This window comes from Trachurus japonicus, chromosome 18, assembly GCF_045865225.1.
Source record: "Trachurus japonicus isolate A0001 chromosome 18, Traja_1.0".
Taxonomy (NCBI): Eukaryota; Metazoa; Chordata; class Actinopteri; order Carangiformes; family Carangidae; genus Trachurus; species Trachurus japonicus.
In genome coordinates, this window is record NC_140924.1 from 23,420,764 (window position 1) to 23,445,850 (window position 25,087).

At 41.4% G+C, this 25,087-nt stretch overlaps 3 protein-coding genes across 4 annotated transcripts in view; 1 reads left to right on the forward strand and 2 right to left on the reverse strand.

Moving 5' to 3' along the window:
• The first annotated feature begins 8 nt into the window (after positions 1–8).
• On the forward strand, positions 9–4,745 carry cfap184 (cilia and flagella associated protein 184). The gene is made up of 3 exons (XM_085759513.1): positions 9–803; positions 2,754–3,101; positions 4,345–4,745. Exons 1-3 carry the CDS (start codon positions 54–56, stop codon positions 4,669–4,671), a joined length of 1,425 nt encoding a protein of 474 aa, XP_085615639.1. The 5' UTR covers positions 9–53; the 3' UTR covers positions 4,672–4,745.
• Positions 4,746–8,188: 3,443 nt separating this feature from the next.
• ccl36.1 (chemokine (C-C motif) ligand 36, duplicate 1) lies at positions 8,189–9,510 on the reverse strand. Its single transcript, XM_085759410.1, has 3 exons — positions 9,327–9,510; positions 9,120–9,231; positions 8,189–8,504 (listed from the first exon to the last, which is right to left on the reverse strand). Exons 1-3 carry the CDS (start codon positions 9,394–9,396, stop codon positions 8,411–8,413), a joined length of 276 nt encoding a protein of 91 aa, XP_085615536.1. The 5' UTR covers positions 9,397–9,510; the 3' UTR covers positions 8,189–8,410.
• Positions 9,511–12,395: 2,885 nt separating this feature from the next.
• The window catches only part of tbc1d14 (TBC1 domain family, member 14), a 38,641-nt gene continuing 25,949 nt past the window's right edge, over positions 12,396–25,087 (reverse strand). Inside the window, exons 5-14 of one of the 2 annotated variants that reach the window (XM_085758997.1) lie at positions 24,737–24,819; positions 24,438–24,555; positions 22,658–22,764; positions 19,981–20,061; positions 19,768–19,856; positions 19,578–19,649; positions 16,933–17,061; positions 15,932–16,041; positions 14,509–14,767; positions 12,396–13,866 (exon numbers count right to left, since the gene is read on the reverse strand). In XM_085758997.1, coding sequence (XP_085615123.1) covers positions 13,807–13,866; positions 14,509–14,767; positions 15,932–16,041; positions 16,933–17,061; positions 19,578–19,649; positions 19,768–19,856; positions 19,981–20,061; positions 22,658–22,764; positions 24,438–24,555; positions 24,737–24,819 — 1,108 coding nt within the window. In that variant the 3' untranslated portion in view covers positions 12,396–13,806. Of the gene's footprint in view, positions 13,867–14,502; positions 14,768–15,931; positions 16,042–16,932; positions 17,062–19,577; positions 19,650–19,767; positions 19,857–19,980; positions 20,062–22,657; positions 22,765–24,437; positions 24,556–24,736; positions 24,820–25,087 lie in introns of both variants that reach the window. The other variant, XM_085758998.1, reaches the window with a different exon arrangement.

Genomic DNA, 25,087 nt, shown 5'->3' on the forward strand with positions numbered 1-25,087 from the left:
TGCACCGGCCTCAGACTGGACAGTATATTTTAGATATTCTTCTAAACACAGACATGGACGTGGAGACAGAACATGAGGACAGTGAGGTGAGGGATGACACCCAGGGGGGGACAGCTGAAGATCCCCCCAGTGAGGACAGTTCTCACATTACTGTCAATGGGGCTGATGAAGAGGATGTCCCAGCTGAAGTAGGTCTGTCACAGCATGATGAAGAGGAGCAGCCTGTTGAAGCAGCCACCTCTGAGCCAGAGGGAAACGGTGGAGATGAGCCTCCTGGTGTTGACAGCAGCAGCACAGAGGTGAGGGTGACAGAGGTCAACGAACAGCCAGCGTCCCATGACCAGAGTGTTGTTTTTGAAATCAACAGCAATGATGACGATGGACATCCCAGACTTCACCTGGACACCCCAGACAGAGAGAGGACCAGTGCTGCAGAGGAGGAGGAAGAGGAGGAGGAAGAGGAAGAGGCAGGGGAAGACGGATTCACAGCTGCTTCTGCAGAAAATGCAGACATCATGGACAAAGAGCGCGTGCAGCTCCTCCAGCAGCTGTGTGAGCAGAGAGATGAAGCCAGTCAACACAGTCTCCAGCTGCAGAGGAAGCTGGCTGAGTACCTGTGTAAGAAGAGCAGGACTGACAGCCAGCTGCAGGGAGGAGGGGGGCTGGGGTCAGAGCAGCTGCACGAGTACGACAAGTGCATGAGCATCCTGACTGAGGCGAAGCAGCAGCTCACCTCTGACCTGGGGTCAGCCCAGCAGAGGGAGGAAGAGCTGAGGGCACAGTCCCAGGAGAAGGTGGACAAGGTGGGTGATGATCTTCAACATCGCCCTAGAGATTTTCTGACATTGATTTGTAAATGGAGTGTTGGAGATCTCTGAGCGGACTGGAGGAGAAACTGTTCACAAAGCTGCGTACATGTTTTCATTGAACTCTCAGTGTGATAAAATAAAATAAAAAACTAGAATGAAATGTTGTTGTTAGTTTAGGAGGGGGTGGGGTTTAGGAACTACTGCAGCCAGCCACCAGGGGGCGATCACGACATTCAGATCAAACTTTTACAGATAGACACACTCACACCTTTGCCTAACACCTAACACTGACCTTCAGCAGGCTTTGTGAAGACTTTGTGGAATGAATACGATTTAGATTTTTAAAGAATGTTCAGTAAATGATCACAACAGCATCCAGCATCCAGCATCTCAGAGCAGAAGTAATGTTTCATTGGCCACATCTCTGGCCTCCCTTCAGTCATGACCTCTCCCTCCCATTGTTTCTTTAACATGGCCGACAGGTCTTGCAGGTTGTACTGTAGGTCTCATCATCTTTGAAAAGCTGTTCCAGTATTACCTGTGTGGTCAGACTGCAAAAGAAATGCAGCTTGTTCTCTGCTTAAATGCAACTAGCCTACATCTTATTGTTACATTTTTGTTATATTACTTTAATTATAGTTAAAACAAGATAAAAAAAAAACTCCAATAATGTTCCAGACGTTCAGTGATAAATTGGTGGAGCCGGCCTTTAAGAATTGAAAACAAGACTGCAGGTGCTTTAAACTGTCCCCCAGCTCTGCAGAAAAAGAACAAGGGGTCTACACATGCTGCCACACAGAGAGCAGGCTGCATGCGACATGCATACTGAAACATGCGATACTGCTTTCCGCACTATGCAAACATTAGTGTATTAGATTCAAAGACAATATGCAAAATACAACTTGACAGTCATTTAATGTAATTTTTACAACATGGAATATATCGCAACTGACTGTTAATTCACTTGAACAGAGGCTGGAGTGTGAGGAAACACAGGAACAGAGCAGCAGGGACCAGGTGATGGAGAGTAAAGGGTCCAGGGACTGAGAGGGAGTCAGGATGAGAAGGATAAACCAGGATCTGAATGCAGACAGAGGCTCACTGGTGAATGAACAGTGGAGCCTGACGTAGACAGCGGATTCAGGGGGAGAAGGATGTGGGATTTGGTTCTTGAGCCCTGGGACACACAGGGAAATAGATGGAAGCAAAAAGGTCACAAAGAGGGATGTCACGATTATAGATCTTCTTGGTACGATTATTGTCAGAGAAATAATCACGGTATTACCATTATCACGATTATTATAATTAAATTTCTCAAGACTATGAATGTGTAAAATCAAATATAGTCAAAATATAATTACATTACTAATCTCTAAATATAGGACCAGTTATTAATCCCCAGGGGGAAGTGTTTGAAATATTTAAGTAATTAATTACCATCTATACCAATTGTTTACGTTTATTTTAATCATTTTTTAAAATTACAAACGACACGCTAACATTTAAATTCCCACCAATTCAGTGTTACGTTAGATAAATGGACCAGTATCTGTGCATCTTCCTTTGCCTTGGTGCACATCTGCCGATATGGTTCCGACATAATCTTTTTCGGAAAGTGACGTTATTTAAGAATCTTTTCGATCAATTAATTGTGGCATTTAATACCGCAATTAATTGTGAAAACAAGTCATTGTGACATCCCTAGTCACAAACATTAAAAATATTCTTGAAAATGTTCAAAAAGGGAGACAGGGGAACAAAGAGAAGCAACTTCAATCTTATTCTGCTCTTATATTAATCTTTTAAACTCTTAAGTGAGCTGCTCTCATAAGCACTGTCATACGTATGTTCCCAAGACAGGGGACCACTCAGATGCCCAGTAAGTGTTGATGTGTGTTACGCTAAACTGATCAGTGGTCAAAAGTGTCATATCTTTGTCCTCAGGTGGAACTTGAGTGGCGAGAGTTTGTGGCACTGAAGCAGCACGTAGCCGTGTCGGTGCTCAGCCACGGCCTGGGGAAACAGGCAGCTCAGGCCAGAGTGGAGTCAACCCTGGCCGAGGAGCAGCTGTGGCAGGACAGGCTGGTCCAGCTGCGGCTCAAGCACATCAAGCTGAAGATGAAGATTCACAGGCTGGAGGAAGAGCTCAGAGATGAAGAGGAACACGGCAGAGACCCGCTCCAGCTGCAGTTTGAGCAGCTGCTGGCTGCGAGGCTGGAGCAGAGGAGACAAGCTGAGAAGCAAAGTGAAGAATCATCAAAGCTGCAGAACAAGATCAGAGTCAACCTGGAGGTATGTGGAGGAGTCTGCAGGTACAGGTCATGTCAAAGATTTCTTTCTCGTTTCACCAATACGATTTCCTGTTAATAGAGTTGCAAAGGGGCGGAAAATTTCCAGTAAATTTCTGGTAAATTTCCAGAAACTTTCCATGGGAATTATGGGAATTTATGGGAATTATTGGGAATTTCTGGGAATTAACTAGAAATTGGGGGTAATTTAAACACACTGTAGGCCTATCATGTAAATATTTTGTTTTGTCATAAGCAGACATCCATGCAAAATAATACAATTAAAGGGACAACGAGGAGTTTTGGAAAAGCGAAGCGTTTTCACACTACATTTATGAGCCTCCGCGCGCACCGTACAATTCTTTGACCGGTGCAAGACAGACTCATGTTTTCATTCATCAAGAATTAAAGTCAGAGGTTCAAAGAGGTTCACATACCGTTGTAGTTCCGACCATAAATGGCGATTCGGCTGCGTTATTCTCATGACTCGTTGCAAAACCGAAAGTAAGGAAACGCTGGTCGGCTCGACCAGCATTTCCGCCACCACTAATAATAACAAAATAACGATAGAGACAAAACGATATATTTATCGAAAATGGACCCATTAACAAGTGTGGGTAGCGGAGATTCATCCACATTAACGTGAGACTTTTTTATAACCAAATAGAAACTCCTCGTTGTCCCTTTAAAAAACATGACATTTCAACAGATTTATTTGTGAGTAGAACTTTATCAAGTTTTAATTCTTGTATGAACAATCAATTCTTTTACTGAACAACAAAAACATGAATGTTGAGTAAAATATTAACCCCCCCCCACCACCCCCACCCCCACCAAATCAAAAAGTAAAATGACCCCCGAAAGTGTGGCCTCCAGGGTTTAAGGAATCATCTGTGCATGTGATGGAGGAATGCATAGTGCATGTAGGGGGCGTGGCCTCAATAGCCCTGCAGTGAGCAGTGTGCTGTGTGCATGTGATTTAGGAATAGCATAGATATTCAAGTGTACTTGCATTAAATCTGGTTGTTTTAGCCAAGATTATGCTACAATATATTTTCCCCAACTATATTTAAGTTCCCTGTTAAGGGCCAACCTTCAATTTTGTAAATTTCAGATTTGTTCCCATTTGTTCCCATATATTCCTGTTAATTCCCATGGAAAGTTTCCAACTTTGAAAATTCCGGGAATTTTGCAACCCTACCTGTTAGTAGGTTATGATCGGTGTTGTGTTTTTTCTGCTTTATCAGGTCTTGTCAAACGTGAAGGAGAAGTTGTTCTGGAACCAGATGCAGGTTCAGTCCAAGCGGGAGCAGCTGTCTGAGGCGGAGGCCACGGTGGCCGGGAAGAGAGACCTCCTGACCAGGACCAAGCAGGCACGCAGCAGCCTGCAGAGAGACAACCTGCGGCTAAAGGAGCGCCAGGGGCTTCTGGGGAACAGGGTTCTGCTGCGGGACTTTGAGAACACTGTGGATGCCTCCGACCAACTGGAGGAACATCTGGAGAACCTGATGTGCCGGCAGGCTGAGATCTCCTTCAGCTGTGGCAGATGGAAGAAGAAAGTGGATACAAGTTAATGAGAAAGTGAAATCAGAAAGCTGGGCTCAGCAGACAAGGGTCATCAGGAGCAAAAATGACTGTACAAAACAATCAATGTTGCATTTAGGGCATTGTGTCACATGTGTCAAGGTCAAAAACCATGGTCCACTGAAATGTCCAGAAGCCAATCACAGCAGGAGCACTGTGACACATGTGTCATCTGTTCTGATCCTGTCATTGCTCTAAAATGTATTATGTTGAAATTATTATTGAAGCCTAATAAAATCATGATTTCATTTAATCAAATAAAGATTAAGTTTGGTATATAATGAATTAGTGCAAATTTTCAGCCGGGGGCTAACGAGCCCAGTGCAGCCATCCAACAACAAGAGCATGGTAGTAGATCATACACTGACTGTTCTTCTATAACTGTAGACCAAGCTATAGACAGGTAGTTGAGGTTGTCTACCCATGAAGACAAATGCAAAATATACAGATAAATAAATAATAGGCTAAGCAAAGGGGACATTTTTTAAAATTACTTATTATGATATTATTTTAGTCACATATCATTTGATTTATTTTTGCTTGTAACAGTTTTCAGACCTGCATGTTTTTTCATCAGCCAGAAAACATTTTCAATAACTTAGCCTATGGTATTACACATTAGAGACTTCTTCCTCTTGATTTTAGATGTAAGTAACCTTGATTACAACAAAAATATATGTTTGTGTAACGGAAATGAGTATTTAACAAAAACCCCAAAACACTATGTATACATATTTATAGGTTAGGGGTTATAAGGTGTTAATTCATGTAGGACATGGGGAAGGAAGTGGTGACAGTGAAAGTTTGTCCAATGGTAACATGCTTTGAATCTAGTTCACACGTAACAGCATTACCAATACACTGAATTCTAAGTGACTATAATGCAATCGATCAGAGAAATTACACATGTCTAAAAGCATGGAGGAGTATATACATGTATTTCTGTAGGTGGAAGGATTTAGACTGCCCGATGTCGATGGGTTGATGGTAGAGATCAAGGTGTGATGAAGGTCCTCCAGTGTTACCTAGCCGTGAAAGCTGCTTTTCATCATCTGGTGTCATCTTTAGAAAAGGAGCATCCATTTTTAAATATGTTGTAAACAGACATCAAAGATGAACCCTCTGTGTCGAGGGTTAGGACGTACAACAAGCTCAAGTTCACCATATACAGTGAAGGTTCTATCAGAGAACAGAATACAGTCTACATAAAGAATTAATCCAGATGCAACTGATACAACCAAAACACAACCACACTATTTCTCATTTCCCACCAACAGCAGAATCTGTGTGACCCTGCTACGAGTGTCCCACTTAGTGTGTGTGTTAGCACCACACACACACCACCACCACCACCACCACACAGCATTGGTTTACCAGTGACACAGTTTAGAATTGTGTCAGACTAAATGAAATGAAATGGTTAGACGGCTCACATACAAACCAGCAGCTGTGCCAGTTAAAAGCCTGTGGCCCTGCAGGTTGAACCGGTGTGTTGATGAAGTTTGGGCTTTTTACATGCAAAGCTACATGCAGGCAGTCACAGCCAGGGTTAGTTGGTGTTGTGCGACACCTTCTTCTCTCATGTTTCTCCAGTGTTGTTCAGTGTTGGTGGATCTGCTCTTGTGTTATGACCCTGTCACAAGAGAACAGTGGCTAGTTCAGAGGTGAACAGTCTATTTCATCTCTACTGGGGTGCAGGACCATGAGTCTGTTTGGCAGACTCCAGGGCCTCAGCTTGTTGTCCTTCTTGGGCAGGTCTTTCTTCTCCATAAAACCTTGATGGCCTCCAGCCTTCCTCTCCATGGAGGATACAGTTCCTTATGGTTGATCTTCATTTTGTAGGCAGGGCCGGCCCTAGGATTTTGGTGGCCCTAAACAAGATTTTTGTTTGTGGCCCACTCTAAGCGCAAACACCAAATCACTGGTTAAAACTGAATACAGACATGTTTATGCCCTCTGAGGTTTGAGGCCATTTTCTCGACTTTTACATATTTTCTTAAATCTATCTTTTTAAGATACTTGCAGATGTAACAATACTCAAGTGTTTTATGTTTAAATATTAGAACCTCCGCTGTAAGCACACTGAGGCCAATTTGTCCTAGAACACTGTATAAAGAAATAATTTAATGCTGGAAATTTGAGGTCTGCTTTTTGAAAAATTTCAAATCCCTTGTGAAAACACTCCTTCAGTCATGAGAATGAACTGTTTTGGTGCTTGAAATAGGATATGAATACAGTAATAGATAAGTGTAGAAAACAAGTCTAAAATGAAATTTTGTAAGATTACTTTTTGAGCACAAATGTTGTCATTCTGCCGTTCTATTTTCACCAAATGTCTCAAATGTGAGATAAAAGAAGCTGAATATTGACTTCACATTACATATAAAGCTCATAGCGTGCACGTGCAGACCTCAGGATATTTAAATGACTTGAATGAACCCCGGTACCTTTCTGATCATGTGGCCCCCCACCTAACGGCTGTGGCCCTAAACAACCGCATAGAGTGTTTATGCCAGGGGCCGGCCCTGCTTGTAGGATCACAGATGTTGTGGTGAACATCAGTTTATTGGTCTCAGTGATGGTCACAGTAGGGACTGTGCTGCATTCACATCTTCTACTGAACTTTCAGAGGATACTTCATTAGGTCATGTGTCCAGATTAACCTTATGATTACATGAATACTTTCTGTAATAAAGGGGCTTGTTGAGGCTACGTAGCCAATCCTGGGTGGGGATAATGACATCTCACCCCTGCTCAGTTGGCCTGCCCTCTCCTGCTGTAGCATTCAGGTTGTAGCCTACATCTTCAGTGTGTAGCTGTGATTGCAGTTGCCACTTGGGGGTGTTGGAGCGCTAGTCTTGATGGGACCGTTTCTCAGAACGGGGTTTAAATTAGGCTATACGAGAAGGCCTTGATCTAGAGCAGTGGCTTAATATAGAGAGACTATATAAAGATTACTAACAAACTGAAGTAAAGTAAACAATACTAATTTAAATCCACCTGTGTCTGGAGGTTGCCTCTTGAAAAAAAGAAGTCCAAACTTGTATGGAATTGTATGTGTGGTACAGGCTGAAGAAAAATCTCCACAGCACTCAAAAACTATGTTGAAAACTGCAACTCTGGAGGTTTATTTTAAGCTTCAGTCACCTTCTAGTCCTGGAGTAGCTCTAATCTTCTGACAGGAATTCTGTACTGGTTAGTTTAGCACTGTTTTAAATGATGACTTAAATCTAAACTGAATGAACATTTTTGCCTGTTATCACTGTGAACAAATAATAATAATTTGAATTCCAAGGGAGAAATGAATATTATTTTCTATTCATTCAGTGGATTAAAGTGCTCAGTTCAATATTCATTTGGCAAGTATTTCCCTAAAATATAAAATTATTCAAAAATGTAATTTGATCATCATTAAGGGAAATAAACCTCATGGGTTCTTGCTTTCATTTAGGTATTGTAGTGGAATTCAGACCAGACAAGGCAAGACAAAGTATTCACACTGCTGAATGTAGTTATATAATGTTTATTCTGTATAATATTGTAGATAATACAAAGCATAAAAAAGGCATTAACAGGGAAAAGGGATACTTTCATAAATGAACAATTCCAGGATGGCATTAACTTTATAGGAAGGTTAAATCTTCAAATAGGCATTCCTCCAATGTCACAGCATGTGATGTGATGAAGCGACAGACGCAGCAGCAGCCTCCTCAGCGCCCGTACGTCGGGTTAAAAGGTTTTTTCATCCAAACTTTTCATGATCCTCTGAACCCACGGAAGATTTGGATCCACGCAGATGTGACGAGACTTTTGAGTCACAAAACTGAAACAAAGAGGTGGGGAAATGTAATTAACATAGTAAAAAGCTTCAAGAATAAATGTAATTAATTATTTACTATTCATGAATAAAGATAAAGTATTTACAGTATAGTAGAATGGCAATTTTACATTGCAGCAGTAGAATATCGACCAAAATTTGCTTTTCATTTGAATTTTTTTTATTTATTTATTTATTTATTTATTTGGTTCATTTCGGGCATGTCAATTAGTCATCATCATCACACATCATCTCAATCCAATTAATACAATACACATGACCGAAAGGGAAAGCGGGAGAAGCAAAAGCTTATCTAGTCCCGCCCCCAGTACTCACATATTCATTTTTTCTGCATGTTACATTTTTGACATAACATTCTTCCAGTATTTTCAAAATTTAACAATTTAACAATTTGATATGACATTTTTTGTTTTGTTTTGTTTGTTTTTTTTAACATGACATTCCTCAATTTTTTTTTTTTTTTTTCAACATTTGACATTAATAATTAATTAATACTGTAGGATTGTATATCAACACCTCATATATAGTATTTAAAGTCACTCTTACACTTATTTATGTCACTCTAGTAAATGTATATCCATAATGAAGAAAAACACTTACATGACTCCAGTCCTCGGGCACCTGGTATCAGTCATGTAATAGGAGGAGATAAATTTCGTCTTCACTCTTGTTGGGAAGTACCTGAAGCAGCAGTCATCAGGTCCGATGGCAGCTGCAGAGAAGAAAGTCAAACATTGTTTAATCAACCCTCCACTTCAGAATATATTCAAGAATAAAAATGAATTAGATCAAATGTAAAGCTCTTACGGTTGCAGGCCACCGAGGTGAGCAGTGCGGCTCCCAGCATGCAGAGCAGAAGGATGTGCACGGTCCTCATGTTGGCTCAGTATTCCTCAGGAGATGATGGAGTTGGAACACAACTGCTCTTTAACTGCAGTAAAGGGCTTCTAAAGCCACCGTGGTGCCGCATTTCCTTTATCAAGATCAGATCTGTTTTTTTTTTTTTGAAGAGTCAGGTGATTGTGGTTTCTGAAACAAGCTTTCCACTCTCCGCTTGATTGCAGGAAATGCAGTTGTGGGTAGCTCAAAGCACACGTATATACCTACACACATATGAATATACAGTATATTGCTCCCTAGATCAATTCTACAAGTGACTGAACTCTCCATTCTTCCAAAAGATATTTCATTATACAGTGTTTTGATGATAGTCCAGCAGAGTTTAAGCTCAGCACTTAATGGAAGCAACAATCCCAGTCTCAACATTTTTCTTGGGTTTGATGGGACCAGCTTTGCACATGTGGATTTGGAGATCTGTCAAATTGCATAAAGACATGAGTGGACAGACATTTTCAGGCAGCTTCTATGTCTTACTGTCCATGTTGCTCAATAACAGCCCACAGCATGCTTCACCTCTGAGACGGCACTGAGGAGGTGACGAGCAAGTGTTTAGTTTCCATCAGATGTGACACTTCCATCGTGTCTCTCTGGCCTGAGAGTGTTTTTGGTGCTTTGTTGCAAACTTGTTGCAAGTGTGTTGTGTGTCTGTCGCAGAAGAGAAGCTTCTGTCTGGACCAATCAGTGGAGAGCAGCAGTGATGGTTGTTCTTCTGGAGGTCCACCAGAGGAACCCTTGGGTTCTTGGCAGCCAGACACGATCTTGTCTTGAGGTCTGTAGTTTTTGCTCTTATCTCTACAGTCGGTTGTGAGACCTGCCCCAAACAGTTGAATCTACACCACAGAAAATATTGTTTATCCAAAGATGTCTCTTCTCTTTAGAATAAAGACACTGGAATCAAAATCAATAAAAACACAAAATAAAGCAGTTTGACTTTGTTCAGATACAGGATGTGGAGTTCCTCGTGGTTGAAATTTCCTCGTGGTTGAAATTTCAAAATTGACCAAGATCTAAAACTGATAATCTGAATAGACATTTGGGAATAAATACAAAATAACACAACACATTTTCATGTTTATAAAAGTTACACATACATTATTAAACATCAATCACATCTCTTTTGGCAAATATACCACAAGCATTCCTTAGAAATGAAGGATGACCCGATTTTGGTGGTCTAAGGTGAAAGGTCAAGGTTATCTCACAATGTTATGAACATAATATATCAGGAATGTCCAGAGATATGTCACCGATAGAACACTGTGACCTCACAAAATCATTTTCTAATTATGACACAATTTAATGTAAATGTCCATAAGGATAAAACAAAGTGATGACATTTTATGTCAGAAAGGTCGGAGGTTAACTTCACTTTGACATCATCATGTAAAAAAGGACGCATGACACAGCTCCTGGTTAAATATGTACAGCTCTTTATTTTAATAAAACCATCGTTTATATACATTTCAAGTGAGATACAGTTGCATGGTGACCCTCTGCTGTCTCCATGTGTCGATCAGTCCTCTACAGTTCACAGGTCTCTTGAGAAAAAGAAGACAACACAAAACAAACAGAACCCAAGAAAGTAAAGACATCCTGAAAATCAAACACATCATTACACAACAGTATGTTACACTTCTTTCAAATTTATAGTTTGATTGAATTTGGTTTTGAACCTCTGTGGTTCATACAGCTTTGTCTTTTGTGATGAAGAGGCCGGGGAGCAGGGTTAGTGTTAGGGGAGCTGGGAGGGTCAATTCATACATTTCAAACAGACGACCTGTTCAAACAACAAACTGATGATGTGAGGCACAACTTAAAGGCTTATATGTATGTGCAAAAAGCTTTATTGCAGTCCTGTGGTGTGACACCACACTGGGGGAGTGGGGAGGAGGGGGGAGTGCATTGAAAAGAGAGAGCAGAAAGCCTGCTGCATGGTATAAAGGTGAAACAGACTCAAACACAGACCGCGCTGTCTGTCTGTGGGCAGCCATCGACAGGCTGAAGATGATGACGACTTCAAAAAGATCAAAGTGGCTTCCTGTTTTTAAACAGAGCCCGAAGCTAACTCCATCACACACAAACTGAGTAACGCAACACGCCAGACGAAGCAGCTTCACAACCAATGACAGGACAGTTAGACCATGAGCAGTTTCCTCTCGTCACACTTCAACAACCAATCAGGTTTCTACACTTTTCTTTCGTTCGATGAACACGTCTGTGCAAAACAAACATCACCACATCATATGAAAACATAATTAACAAACTTGCACTTCAATACGGAATCAATAGCACGATGGTGCTTCATCATCATCATCATCATCAAAACATTGGAATGCAACTTTACCTCTGATACCCCAGCTGGTCAGGATGGAGCAACACTTTAACCAAGGTGTTGATGACAACCTCAAACTCCAACAGCCACAAAAGCCCGAGAGGTGTGAAGTTAAGGGCTGAGGTGTGTTCAGAGTGACAGGATGTTCAGCATGAACATAAACTAGTCACTTTCATGTCTTTGTATCATCTGACGCACGTTTTGCTTCGCTTGGACTTCGCTTTTTTTCCCCCAAATTAGCTGCTACACGACCTCCAGGAAACAGTTCACCATAAATACTGCACCCAGACTGCTATACACCTGCTTTTAACAATGCATTTCTATGCACATCGATAAACCCAGACACAAAGCAAATCTGAAGCAACAAATTTCCTATATTTCTTCAGAGCAGAGGTGTTCAGATTTTAATGGAACAAGAGACATGAAGAAAAGATTCTGTGAGGTCAAAGGAACAGGTGCATGGTGACGATGGTTTGGCTGTGGACATGACAACAGGTGAAGCAGCGGTGGCTGAGGACAAGGTGCTGAAGGAGCTTTTAAAAGCCTGATTGTAGATATTTGCATCGAGAACATTTCTTAAAGATATTTTCTCTGATTTTTTCAAACAAATAAATCATTTGATTTGCTTGAAATCATAGAAAAACAAGGCGTATCTATGTCAAGATCTCTTCAGTATGAACGAATACAGTGAGAGCTGTTGGTTAAATATAACTACCCACTCACTGTTAACACCTCATAGTGAAATTGGTGTACTAGTGCTGTTTGGTGTACTAGTGCTAGTTTGTCAAAGTGGGAACAAACATTGGCCCAAAATGTCAGAGCGCAGCATTAGGAACTGAATCCAGGTTTGTCTGTGTGGGCAAAGAGAAGCGACGCTCCGGGGGTCTGTTCTGTTTGTGAGCATCATCACACACTGACAAACAGCAGACTGTTGGAGCTGCTGCAGCTTTCTGTGTGTTACCGGAAAGCTACAGTATTAGAAGCGCACACACACACACACACACACACACACACACTCTGAACACAGCCGGGTGAGGAGAGGCTCAGCAGCGACTCTTAATGTGTCTGGAACAAGTTCTGTTCATGTCCCGTCAACCTTTTGATAAATATTAAATAAATGCACAAAAGACATCAACACTCGCATCAAAACAATCACAAGCTGAAATGTACCTCAAACATATCAAGAGCAGGGGCTATCATGTGTTTAACAGTAACAACTTCTCTCATTCTTCATACACTGTAAAACTCATTTACAGGCAGCTTTTGACCTCTTCTGAGAGGGTTTAAATGTTTAATTATATGTAACAGTGTGGTGCTTTTCAAAGACACCAAACTCTGTGTTTGACTTCATAGAAAAAAAATGTGCACTGATGGGAAATGGAAAAAAGCACAGGCATGACCGCCAGCAGACGGAATCAAGGAATGACTGAAGTTCTGAGAGGAAAAAGGTGCAAAACCAAAAGAGAGTGACATGTTTCAACATTGTCATTCACAGATCTGACTGTGGACATGTTTTACCTTTGCTTAATTATCGGGGGGGTAGACTAATGTTTCTATAAAAATTTAAGACAAGTTTGCCAAAATAAAAAAAACAAAAAAACAGCTGGAACTGTGGCCAGAGTTCTGGCAGCAGAGATTAAAAACAGAGGATTAGAGGAGTAACTGGTATCTCTGGTTCCCCTGGTCTGTGGGGGCCAGACGCTGTCTGCTCGGTTCATGTATGGAGGAGTGTGATACATTCTTTAGCCCCTGCCAGCTACAGTTCCCAGCCCACTGCTGAGGAGTGGTGGGGGTTAAATAAGGCCTCGTTTTCCTTTTCACACCCCTGCCTCTTGGCTGACAGACCCCCTCCAGGGTCAGGGTTCTAGTCAGAGCGGAGCAGAGACCCTGAACTGGAGAGGGGCTTTATCATAGCAGCTACAACCAGATTTGTCCCCAGGGTGGTCTCTCTGCTGTCCGTCCAGTGTGGTGAGACTCCAGTGTTTCCCAGAGGCCTGAGGGGGGGGGGGGGGGCTGGTCCAGTCTGGTAGTGTGACCGTTCCCTCTGATCCCAGCTCAGCGCTTCAGCACTGGGCTGCCTCGCTCCTGCTGATCTTTCTGTAACGCCTGCAGGACCTGGAGGGGGGGGGGCACAGTGAGAAACAGCATGTAAACAAACGCTCCTGATCTCACCTGCACAGCTCCGACACCTCACCTGTGCCCACTTCCTTTTTTTGTGAACAATTATTTTATTTTACATTCATTGTTACAGAAGCAACAATTAACATTTTCTCCTGGACATGATAAATTTAACAATAAAGGAAATAATCCCGTCCCAGCCACCCACCTCTCTCCTCCCTCCCTCCCCACTTCCTGTGGCCTCATTTGGACAAGGTTAAGACATTCAACATTCATCTTTAGACATATGGCATAAGAAAGAAGGGTGGCTGCAATAGATAGAAGCACATACAGAGCCAACTCTTTCAGTTTTGCCACAGCCTGTAACCATAAATTAAGTACTCTAGAGCCGGCACCATGAATTCTTGCCACTGACAATTCCATATGTAACATTTCCATCCACATGTTAGACCAATGGTTCATTGATGTATCATGTGGTGGCTTCCAGCGAAGCTTTTTCGCAGCAGTTATGCCTGAGAAAAACAAGGCCTTTTCTCTTATGAAGAGATTCAATGAGGAATCATCATTTAATAGGAGTACCCTAGGAAGGCATGGAATTGTCTTCCCCATAATCTTAGATAAATACAAACAGACTTTTACCTGTGCCCACTTCCTGGTGCGGCTGGTCATGTGAACGGAGGCGATGTGCTGGAAGAGCTGCTCTGCGGGGATGAGGTCGGGCAGGCGCGTGAGGAACTGGGCCATGTGGATGAAGTCCATGCAGGTCAGGACGTCCTGGTAGAGACGCAGCAGGCCCAGCGCCGTGCGGAACAGGAACTCCTCGCCGTCTCTGCAGAACACGTCCCACACCCGACACGCCAGGTCCAGTGGCAGCGACTTACTGTACAGGGTGAAGATCCTGGGAGAGGGGGGAGAAAAAATGTAGAATTGAAAACAAATAACAGTTATATAATAATGGCCATAACAATAATGATACAGAGTTTACAAAGTGACCTGACGAATGAATTATAAAGAATGAAAAGTCAAAGTCAGGATAGAAATGAGGCAGAGTCACAGAGGGACAGGAAAGAATATAATTCAAAGATTCTGTAAAGAAAAATGGGCCATAAAAATCATGCCAAATTGGAATAAATAAAAATATCACCAAATACATAAAATAAGGTTTCAAACATGTGAAAAAAAATCACCAGCATCACCGGTTCCCCGTTTCGGATCCTGCCAGGAAAATTCCACAAAACACCCCAACTCAGAAATCTACTGATCTGACTCCACAGTTCAGGATGAGGGATTTTTCAGGGAGCAGATGCCACATAAAAACACTTCAACAAAATAAAAGCAGCTGTGTGTCCAGTCCAAGTGTAGAAAAATCTCAAAAAAATTTAAAGTGACACAGAAAAGAGTCTAAATATTTATGTCAAAGTTCTAGTTCTCTCTTTTTTACACCCTATTTTAGCATCAGACTGCAATATAACAATGTGAAACAAGTCAAGGGAGTGGGGTATTTCCTGGACATTACATAGCCCCCTCACTGTCTTCAATAGCTGTGGTGTAAGTGTGAGTTGAGAACTCGTAGAAATCTAGAAATTTCCACATGAAGTGGGCAGAGGTCACCGACACCCCCGCCTGTTTTCTTAGAATCTATCTGAAAGTGACACCGACCAGGTCATATGACTCAGGTCCTGTTTCCAACACCCAGAGAGAAGCAAGTTACTCTGCATACACTCTACTGTTGATGTTGTGAAGCTGTGAAGTGATGTCATGGTAAACAGGACAGCATACAGTACTGAGCACAGGTTTTAGGCAGTTTTAGGCAGGTGTGGAAAAAATGCTGTAAACTAGGAATGCTAGTTGTTAATAGTTTATTTTAATCAATTAACAAAATGCTAAATCTAATCAATATCTTTGGTGAGACCATCCTTTATTTATATTTTTGAAAGCCTTCTAACTTGACAGCATTTTTTCCACACCTGCCTATTTGAGAGGAAAACATGAGGCAGAGAGATGGAAAATAAAAACAGTCAACAGAAATAATGGAGTTGTACAGTATGAGCTTGAGACTCACCAGTCGATTAAATAAATATCAGGGGTCAGGTTGTTTATCTTGAAATGTGCAAAGAGCTTTGGTAGATTATCTTCAAAGAACACTTCAAATGCCGCAAAGTATGTCAACATCTGCAGAGAGGAAACAGACGTTTATTGTAGTGACACAAGAACAAACCACATCATCGTGTTTCATCAGCAGGACAGAGAGTCAGTCTGAAAACAGTCAGCACAGGGGCTGATGGGAACTTTCTGCCTGGACACAACTGTGTCACTGTGTGTCTGTGGTGCTTAGATTGATAGCATAAAGTATTATTTTGATACAATTAAAATTCACTCACAGCAATTTTTATTAAATGTTATAAATAACATCATTTTTTAAGAAATTCCAATAACTAACTTTATTATGGAAACAATCTGAAATAATCTTCAATCATGAGGCAATGTCCTGTCATTCCTAAACTAAATGATCAATCAAGAAAAAAATTGGTGGATAACTTTATAATAAAAATATATTATTAGTTGTAAAAAAATAAAATAAAGGTTGGTCTCATCTTAAGAGCAGCAGTGAAACTCTATCAGGAATTAAACCTGAACCTGAAATATTGTCCGATACTGTAATTATACATTGTTTCAAGCTCTTCACATTAATGAACAGTATTCAGTGTATTTCAGATTGAGCAGTGGTGCTTAAATATTTTAAATGTCTATACGTGTTGTATACAGTTTCCCCATTGTGATTTCTACTATATTCTATCTGGACTCTATCTGCCAGTGATGTGATATTCTCAGTTTCATTTGTTGTCAGCTCTGAGACCGAGACATTATTTTCTTATCTAAATATAAATATGGAATGACTGAGCATAAGTACAAAATAAGTAAAACTCTGTGCACAATCATTTTTCCCTCTAATCAATTCTATAACTAATTTCAAAGTCGTCACCTGCGGAAGCGACAAAGTAGAATTGTAAAATCAGTATCCTGGATGTGAACATTGCAGGTGTGGGTGTGTAGTGTACTGACAAGGCTGTGGTCGACTCTGAAGAAGGCCATCTGACAGGGCTTGTTGAGCAGGTTGGCAAAAGCTATAAAGGCATCAGCTGTGTCCAGGTTCAGGATCAGCACTGCTGCGATGAACGACATTCCCTGCACCTGCACATATTCAAACAGAAAAAAAAACATGCTGGGATATAAAACATGTATTTAATACGGTTTCTTAAAGTGAGAACAGGGAAAGACAAGTTCCTGCATGTGTTGAATTGTGCACCACAACATCAATGACACCATTAGCTCTAAGTGCTTTATATTATCTAATGTAAAGCTGTAGCTCGGCTTCCGTTTGGACGTTGAAGCTGGTAATAGAGATGATTTCTTTTCACAGATGCAGATGCAAAGAGCAAAACAACAAAAAACCTGCACAGAGGTAAATGCACTGACTGTGCATGTAGGAGCTCTGGGGTTGGGGTCAGTGCAGGAAGTCACAGTCATTTATAGACATGTAAAAGGTGGCGGGGGCTGTGGTGAGGAGCAGAAAGGCTAACCACAGTATCTACGTACAAGCCTCAGCAAACACGAGTTCAGCGTAACAGCTCGGCATATTAAAGATATCAAACAGTTTCTATTGTCCCAGAATAAGAACAGGTGACTTCAAAACGTTTGTGCTTCCGGGACTTCAGCGTGAATCTGAGAACAGGTAGTGTTGAGTCATGCAGAGGAACAGAGGAACATGGTTGGTAAATCTACCTGGAGGGAGGAGAAGACACCATGGAAGGAAAAAATGTTTCCTAACAAGGAAAGTTCCAGAGAGCCTGTCCCAAAGCCGGACGTGTAAAGCACGACCATTTACGATCTATCAATACCAATGAATCAATGGACTGTCTGGCCTGGCAAGATCATCATCATTATTTACATCATATTAGTTGTATTTTATTCATATTTATCTTATTTATAAGGCCAGTTTAGGAGACATTTCACTGCATATTACTCTGTGACTTAATAAAGTCTTGTAAGAGCAGGATTGATGTCAGTTTCACATCTGTGTGTGAATAGCTGGAGTCAGGAGGTGGTTAGCCTACATGTAGCTTAGCATACAGACTGGGAGCGTAGTAAGAAGGGAGACCTCCTACCTCCCCCCCAAAGCTCAGAGACATGCATCATGTTTGTGTTTGTGTAATCTTCACACCAACGGGAATGTAAAGCTGAAAACGTGTGGTTTCTAAGGGGATGAGACTACAGACTGTAATTTCTGTACACGTAGCGTAGTGTAAAACAGTGACTCATTTATTCCATCTCTGCTGATGAGATAAGTGAACCCACCCTGAGGTGACGGCCAAGGTTCATAACATCTATAGTAGCTCTTGATCAAATGAATCAAGGTTTTTTTTAAGGTTATTCTTTATTGGACATTCATCACAGACGACTCTTTAAGAGCTGAGTTAAAGGCAACTGGGTTTTAACTCGGCACTTAAAGACGACAATGTCCTGGACGACTGAGAACGTACACAGACAGATTCACAGAGAGAGTCATTTAGAAAGAGGAATAAAAACAAAAGCAGAAAAACAGGAAGTAAAAACCAGTGAGTAAAATTATCCAAACAAAATAATTCACTTGATTTAACTATCAACATAATCTTAGTGGGTGCCTTTACCAACTCCCTCAGCTGACTTTTACCTTAAGGTCACCTCACCTTCCACTTGACAATCTTAATCATATTCTTGTTCTGGTTTTATTCCACTGGAAACGGGAAAAGCCTCATATTGAGCTGTGTGCTCTAGCTCCAGATAAAGGCAGCTCATTTCTGGTTATGGTTAAGAACACAACAGTTACACTGTAAATGTCTATTCATTCTCAGCTCAGTAAGCAAAGACTTTATGCACTGCAAAAACTCAAAATCCTACCAAGAATATTTGTCTTATTTCTAGTCAAAATAAATCTCATTATACGTAAAATCACATAAAAAGTAGCTTGTTTTTAGACACTTTTTACTTCTTTCAAGCATATTTTTACTTGAAATAAGTAGAAAAATCTGATAGTGGGGCACGTTTTTCTACTTATTTCAAGTGAAAATTTGTTTGAAACAAGTGAAATTATCTAAAAACAAGTACATTTTTAGGTGATGAGTCTTATTTTAAGCAGAAAGAGATTAGTTTGACTAGAAATGAGACATTTTGACAAGAAATATGACAAATATTCTTGGAAAGATTTTGAGGTTTTGCAGTGTTTTCAACTTAGAAATCTACACTTTGAACTGCTGCCTTGGACGAAACTAAGGCCACTGTTCCCACAGTCAGTTTTTACATGACACTGACATAATATTTTGCACGGGCTCAGAGAAAGCTGCTTGTCACACATCCCACTCACTGAGCCTCTCCCACCTCACAGACTGACTCAGTGGAAATCTGTCAGTCATCCACCGCAGTCAAACCGTGGTTAAAATTATTTCAACCCTCACAAAAACCAAAAGTTAGACTGTACAACATCTTAATGGTTACGTAGTCTTCCTCAGAACCGCTGTTACACCACAGCTGGTTTAGCAACATGTCCAACATGTCGTGTTGTTGTGGGAATTTAATATCAAAAACAAAACTGAGAAGTAAAAGTGTCACAAGCATTACACATACAGTGCAAGAAAAAGAACAGACACACAGAGCTTGTGTTTACGACTTACGTAGCCAACGTCTGGCCGATAACAAGTGTATGCTCCCAGAATGCTGTGCAGCACATCGTGATAGGGCCCACCCTGAGGATCAACAGAAGACAAACCAAAACTATTTACACATGCACCAACATGATAATAATATCAGAGCAGTGTCAGTGTTAGAGCATGTTCTGTATAATGGACAGATTCTCTCACTGACCTTCTGGAAGATGCACAGCTGGGGGAAAGTTCTTGAGATATCCAGCTTGATCAGTTCCAGGCTGGACTCCCTGTCTGAAGAGCCTGCATCTGACAGGAGGACATGTAATGGCAGCACTTTAAGAGACACACCCAGGCTACAAGTGGACAGATTAAAGATAAAGTAAAAAAAAAAGAAAAAAAGCCGGGAACAGAGTTTGTATTCTGTCTCTACCTTCATTTTCAGTCTCTGTGGCAGGTGCTGGTGAGGTCTTCCACTTCTCTTTTGCCCGGGACAGGCAGATGTGATACAGCTCTGCAGAGACACATTACACAACACCAGTCAATAACTAGAGAGGCTGAGCAGAATACATGATGAGTGGACAGAAACTACTGCAGGTGGTGAGAGACCTCAGCTCCTCACGTTAACCTGCAGCTGCAACACTAAAGGAAACACATCTCCTTCCACTCCAGGCAGTACCGGTTCACCCAATACGCACACTACGCACGTTGCGTAGGGCCCCGCAAAATAATAGAGGCCCCGTGAAAAAACAAAACAAAACCTGACGACGTGACCGTCCGTTGCGCACGTGTTGGCCTACCGGATTCCTAGCAAGACAGCGTTTAGCACGCCACGATGAAGCAGAGTTATCCCTCAGGGAATTAAGGGGGTTAGAAACAGCTGACAATGACCTGCGGGAACAGCAGTCAGGTAACTCTCCTCTCCGGGTGGGAGAGTGGGAAGGACTAGTCCGTGTTTGACCTACATTAACAGAGCGCTGAGCCCTGGGTGAACCCCGGTCTCTGTGTGCGTCTTGCTGGCTTCTATGATTTTAGTTGTAGTGTAGTTACAACTGCACTTACACAAAATGGAAAGTAATGGATAAATATTGACTAAGATTTAATTTTGTTGCTTGGATACAGACAAATATAGATGCAGATATCTTAGTGAATTAAACAAAACTTGTGAAATATTGTGACAATGGTGCTAAAAAATATATATATAATAAATAATAATATACATAATTACCTACATTTGAAGTATATTAAAGTAAAACAAGTGCAGCCAATTTGATGGAGCTGAATTAATAGTAGCCTTATCTATATTTTAGTTTTATTTAATCGTGAGTTATTTCAAACATTAACATGCATGCCCAACATGTAAGACTGTATGATTGTTTGTTTACACATTTAGTTTGATTTGTTCTGAATTTATTCTTAGTTAGACCAACAGTGCAATATGTTTAAAGGGGGATAAGTGGAAACACTGGGTGTCAGGTGCGACTGTTGAAAGTTTTTGGGGTTCAGTTAGGCCCCTTAGCAGAATTTTGCCTAGGGCCCCATGGAGGTCTGAACCGGCTCTGACTCCAGGACACGTTTATTGTGTGGCAGCTAGGCAGCACACTCAGAGTCCCTGTGTGCCATGACCTGTGGCTGCCCTCTAGTGCTGACAAGCAGGATGGAGACATGCTATGAGCTCTGCACTGAGGCCTCCTCCCTGTTCAGTGGTGTGGTTCACCAGCTGCACTGCTGCCCAGAGAGCCTCTTAAAAAAGCCATTAAAAACTTAAAATTGATTGGTTCCATAAAAATACATAAGGAATATGTATTGGGTCATTTTGATTCCAGTGATCCACTAATGAAGGTCATGCTTTTTATTAAAAGACACAATTTTTGTTGCCGTGCTTGGTGTCTATACTGTATAAAGCCAGCACAATTGAAAGTTCTTCAGAGACAAAAACGTCTAAAACAAGGAACCTAATGCAGGAAACAGGCCTGAAGATCCAGATTCTCAGTCAATAAGGGTCCAGCTGCCTCCAGAGAGCCAGGAAATGCAGATACAGTCTTTTAAGGGTGTCCAAAAACTGACAGTAGAAATTAACCTCTTAACTTGTCCCTTCATCCACAAAGAAAGATATTTTTTCAAGATTTGTTCACAAAAGTATTTCCATCCACGTTAGTGACCAGGTCTTGTTTCTTGGGATCATCCCTCCACCTAAGATGTGTGGTACACCAACATTCTGGGGCAGGTTACAATAAGAGGCTGCTGTAAAATGTGCAGTTGTATCAAACAAAACAGCACCATAGATGTAACATCTGTAATCTGCCCAGTTCATGTTAAATCCACAGATCAGTCTGTAGTAAATGAGTTTTATTGTGATGAGCCTCTTGGTGAGCAAGATCAATCATCCAGCTGACAGGTGTAGCACATCAACACAGATTTAAAAATATCTATCAAAACAACAATCAGCTATGATTGTGTAGCATCAAATTGAATTGAGAGATTCCCACAGATTCCCAACTACTATCCAGCAGTGACAGCAGCCACCAGGAGCATCAGGAACAATAAGAGCAACACCAGAGAGGCTTCACCTACAGCGGGGAATACCGTCACTTTGCTGCTGCTTAGAAAAATGCAGACAGCTTTGAAGGGACTTACACACACACACACAAAGTCTGTATGAATGTGTGTGAGTGTGCAAAGTGATAATGCATTAGCAACGTGTTCCATTTAAAAGGATCAGGAACAAAAACACAGAGCGGAGCGGCTCAGCAGTCGGCGAGCAAGCGAGCGCTTATCTGCAGGCGGCCCAGAGCAGCAGAGGCTGACAATTTCAAGTTGGTGCTCGTTTAGCGAGTGGAAATTGAATCTAGAGTGTGTGGTTATTATCTCAAGACACACTCTGGAGAACTCACTGAAATGCTGCTTGTCCTCTCTTGTGCTTTCAGACAAACTAGAGTGTGCTCCACCTCACATTCTTCTTTCTTTTCCCCATCTATTTCACTGCCACTTCTTGTCTAGAGTCCAAACACCATGGCAATCTGCTGCTACACCTAGTATCTGTGTGGATGTGGACAGCATGTGTGAATAAAGGCTCATTCACTCTGTGGTGTGCATTCACTCCCATGTACCGTGTGTGATGTTGAGATCGTTTCCCACAGCCAGACTCCACACTTTTCCCCTGACACTGGGGGGGATGCCTTGCCACCAGAGGTCTCGAACTCGCCGAGATGTACACCTGGAAGAGGAAAGTTTAGAGACTGCTTAACTAATGTGTTTCATAGTGTACAGTTCCTGATTAGAGCCACAAGGGGGCAGTCATTTCTACTTTTTCCTACAAAATGAAAGCTGAACCCATTCATCTATACATGCAACTCACACATCCCACTCTGTTTGTTTTGTAAATGCCATTACAGCTTAAATCATTTACAAGAGATGTCACAGTGACAGACTGATTTCTAATGTCAGAATAAAATCTAAAGTCTTGCTAGAATAATGGTGCACTCATCTTCATTGTTTGGTGTCAGGTTCATTCAAGCTATCTTAAGTTAGTCTCATCTTTTCTCTTGATCAAACCTATTAAACAATCTTTACTAATCTTTACTCATTTCAGAAGTTTTTGGTTTTGCCTCAAAACAGATTCAATGACATGATACATCAACATGAATCTAGATGTGAGCTCACCAAAAACATGAGCAGATGCAAGTCTAACGGTGGTTGAAGGGCCTTATGGATACTGACATTCTCATATGTCTAAGAGTAAAAAGCTACTGACACTGAAGTTCATTTAAATCAACATGCTGGAATGAGGCCGTCATGACCGTGAGACAGGGCGTGTTTTAATGATCTAATAATCAATCTGTATGTCAGCACATGACCTGGTTGTATTTTCTCTGTGAGAGCACATTAAATGATTAACAGTTATTTAATGATAATTAGCTATAAAGACGACAGAATAAGCATTTCCCCACATCAGTCATAATATCCTGCTTGTCATTTTACAGATGGATTAATTAATACTGAGATACCAACCATGCTATTAATTTTCTGCTCAGGGCAACACACTCATATGCATGCGTAACACATACTGCACTGCAAATGTTCTAAAGATGATGATGTATAAATATAGGTGTGTGTTAAACTTTGATAAATAATCTTTAATGGGTGATTTTATATAAAACCATTATACACTAGACTAGAGCTCTCTGGTGCAGAGCTCTATTTCTGGACTGGGAAACTAATTGTTTTTCATGTGATAAGAATGATTGTTGTATTTAAATGCTTGCAAATAATTATTCTATACTTGGATTAGGTTAGTGTGGGAGGTGCTCATCTCCTGGGCAACACACAGGTCATTGAAACTAAGCTAATGAATGACTCAGACCATACCGGGTGCTTTGTATTTGTATCACTTCCTCAGTTAATAGCTGCGTGCATTTGATTTGACATGAAGTGCTCCCTAAGGAAATCTGGCTGCTTTGCAATTTATTTCTCACATTTAGGAATGTAACTTAAGGGATAGTTCAACATCGTTCAACATTGTTCAACAACACATTCCGTTATTATCTCATAGCGTGGTGAATGTGCAGGTCACAACTTGTCCACCAGAGCGTTGTGGAGTTGTTGGATTGTGTATTTGAAGAGGGAAACCAAGAAATCCCATTAGCCTCCAGCAGCGTAGTTCTAAAAACAGCTTGCACCGACAATTAAAGGTAACAAACCTGCTGCTAAAACTATAGCGATTATGGCAATGGGCCAATTTGCCAAAATGTTGAACTATCGCTTTAAGGAACCACCCTGAGTACCAACTAAGATTTAAACATCCTCTGGGTTGTGATGGTCTCTCTGTCTCAAACATCAAGCTGCTCATTGTGATGCTATAAAAACTCTGTCAGTGCTCACTGTACTCACATTGTACTCCAGTTTGGTAAGATCTCCTGGTTCCAGGTCTGGGCAGCTGAGCCGATGCTCTCCTCAAGCTTGCACCGATCCTCCAGCTGCTTCTTCCTCTTCTGAGCCTCCTTCATCTCTACACACAGGAATGTGAAGTGAGGTGGTCAGAAACCATAACAGAGGAAGACTGGAAAGCCAGGCTGGACACAGTCGGACATGGAGGAAAACTAGCTTGCAGATTTTTTTCTAGTTCGGTTCCTCATATGTCTGGTAAATTATTTGTAATTCCCGCGCTCCAGGGAATAAGATGAGCTCACCTCTCTTCTTGGCCTGGGCCACCATCTCCTCATACTGCTGTCTGTGTTTCTGAGCCTCCTCAGCTGGCTTGGCAGGCAGATTACTGTTAACACACATACGCATGGATACAAATAAATAAATAGCTATGTGCTCTGTGAGCCCAGCCTGCATTATTCATGTTGAGCATGTTTCTGTGGCAGGAGGGAAGGGGAACATACACACAGGAGCAGGACAAAAGCTGAGTATGTGTTTGTGAATGTAGAACAGCGTTTCCCAACCTTTTTTGGCTCATGACCCCATTTTGACATCATACATTTCTGGCAACCCCATGTAATTGTGGCCATCAATCAAGATGCTCAATTTATATTGAG

What these genes read in the sequence shown, in the direction of transcription:
- cfap184 (XM_085759513.1), top strand. Translation starts at nt 54, where the DNA reads ATGGACGTGGAGACAGAACATGAGGACAGTGAGGTGAGGGATGACACC. An exon ending in CCCAGGAGAAGGTGGACAAG is followed by an intron (nt 804 to 2,753) that starts GTGGGTGATGAT and finishes CTTTGTCCTCAG; the next exon opens with GTGGAACTTGAGTGGCGAGA. An exon ending in AGATCAGAGTCAACCTGGAG is followed by an intron (nt 3,102 to 4,344) that starts GTATGTGGAGGA and finishes CTGCTTTATCAG; the next exon opens with GTCTTGTCAAACGTGAAGGA.
- ccl36.1 (XM_085759410.1), bottom strand. Translation starts at nt 9,396, where the DNA reads ATGAGGACCGTGCACATCCTTCTGCTCTGCATGCTGGGAGCCGCACTG. An exon ending in CACCTCGGTGGCCTGCAACC is followed by an intron (nt 9,232 to 9,326) that starts GTAAGAGCTTTA and finishes TCTTCTCTGCAG; the next exon opens with CTGCCATCGGACCTGATGAC. An exon ending in TGCCCGAGGACTGGAGTCAT is followed by an intron (nt 8,505 to 9,119) that starts GTAAGTGTTTTT and finishes TCTTTGTTTCAG; the next exon opens with TTTTGTGACTCAAAAGTCTC.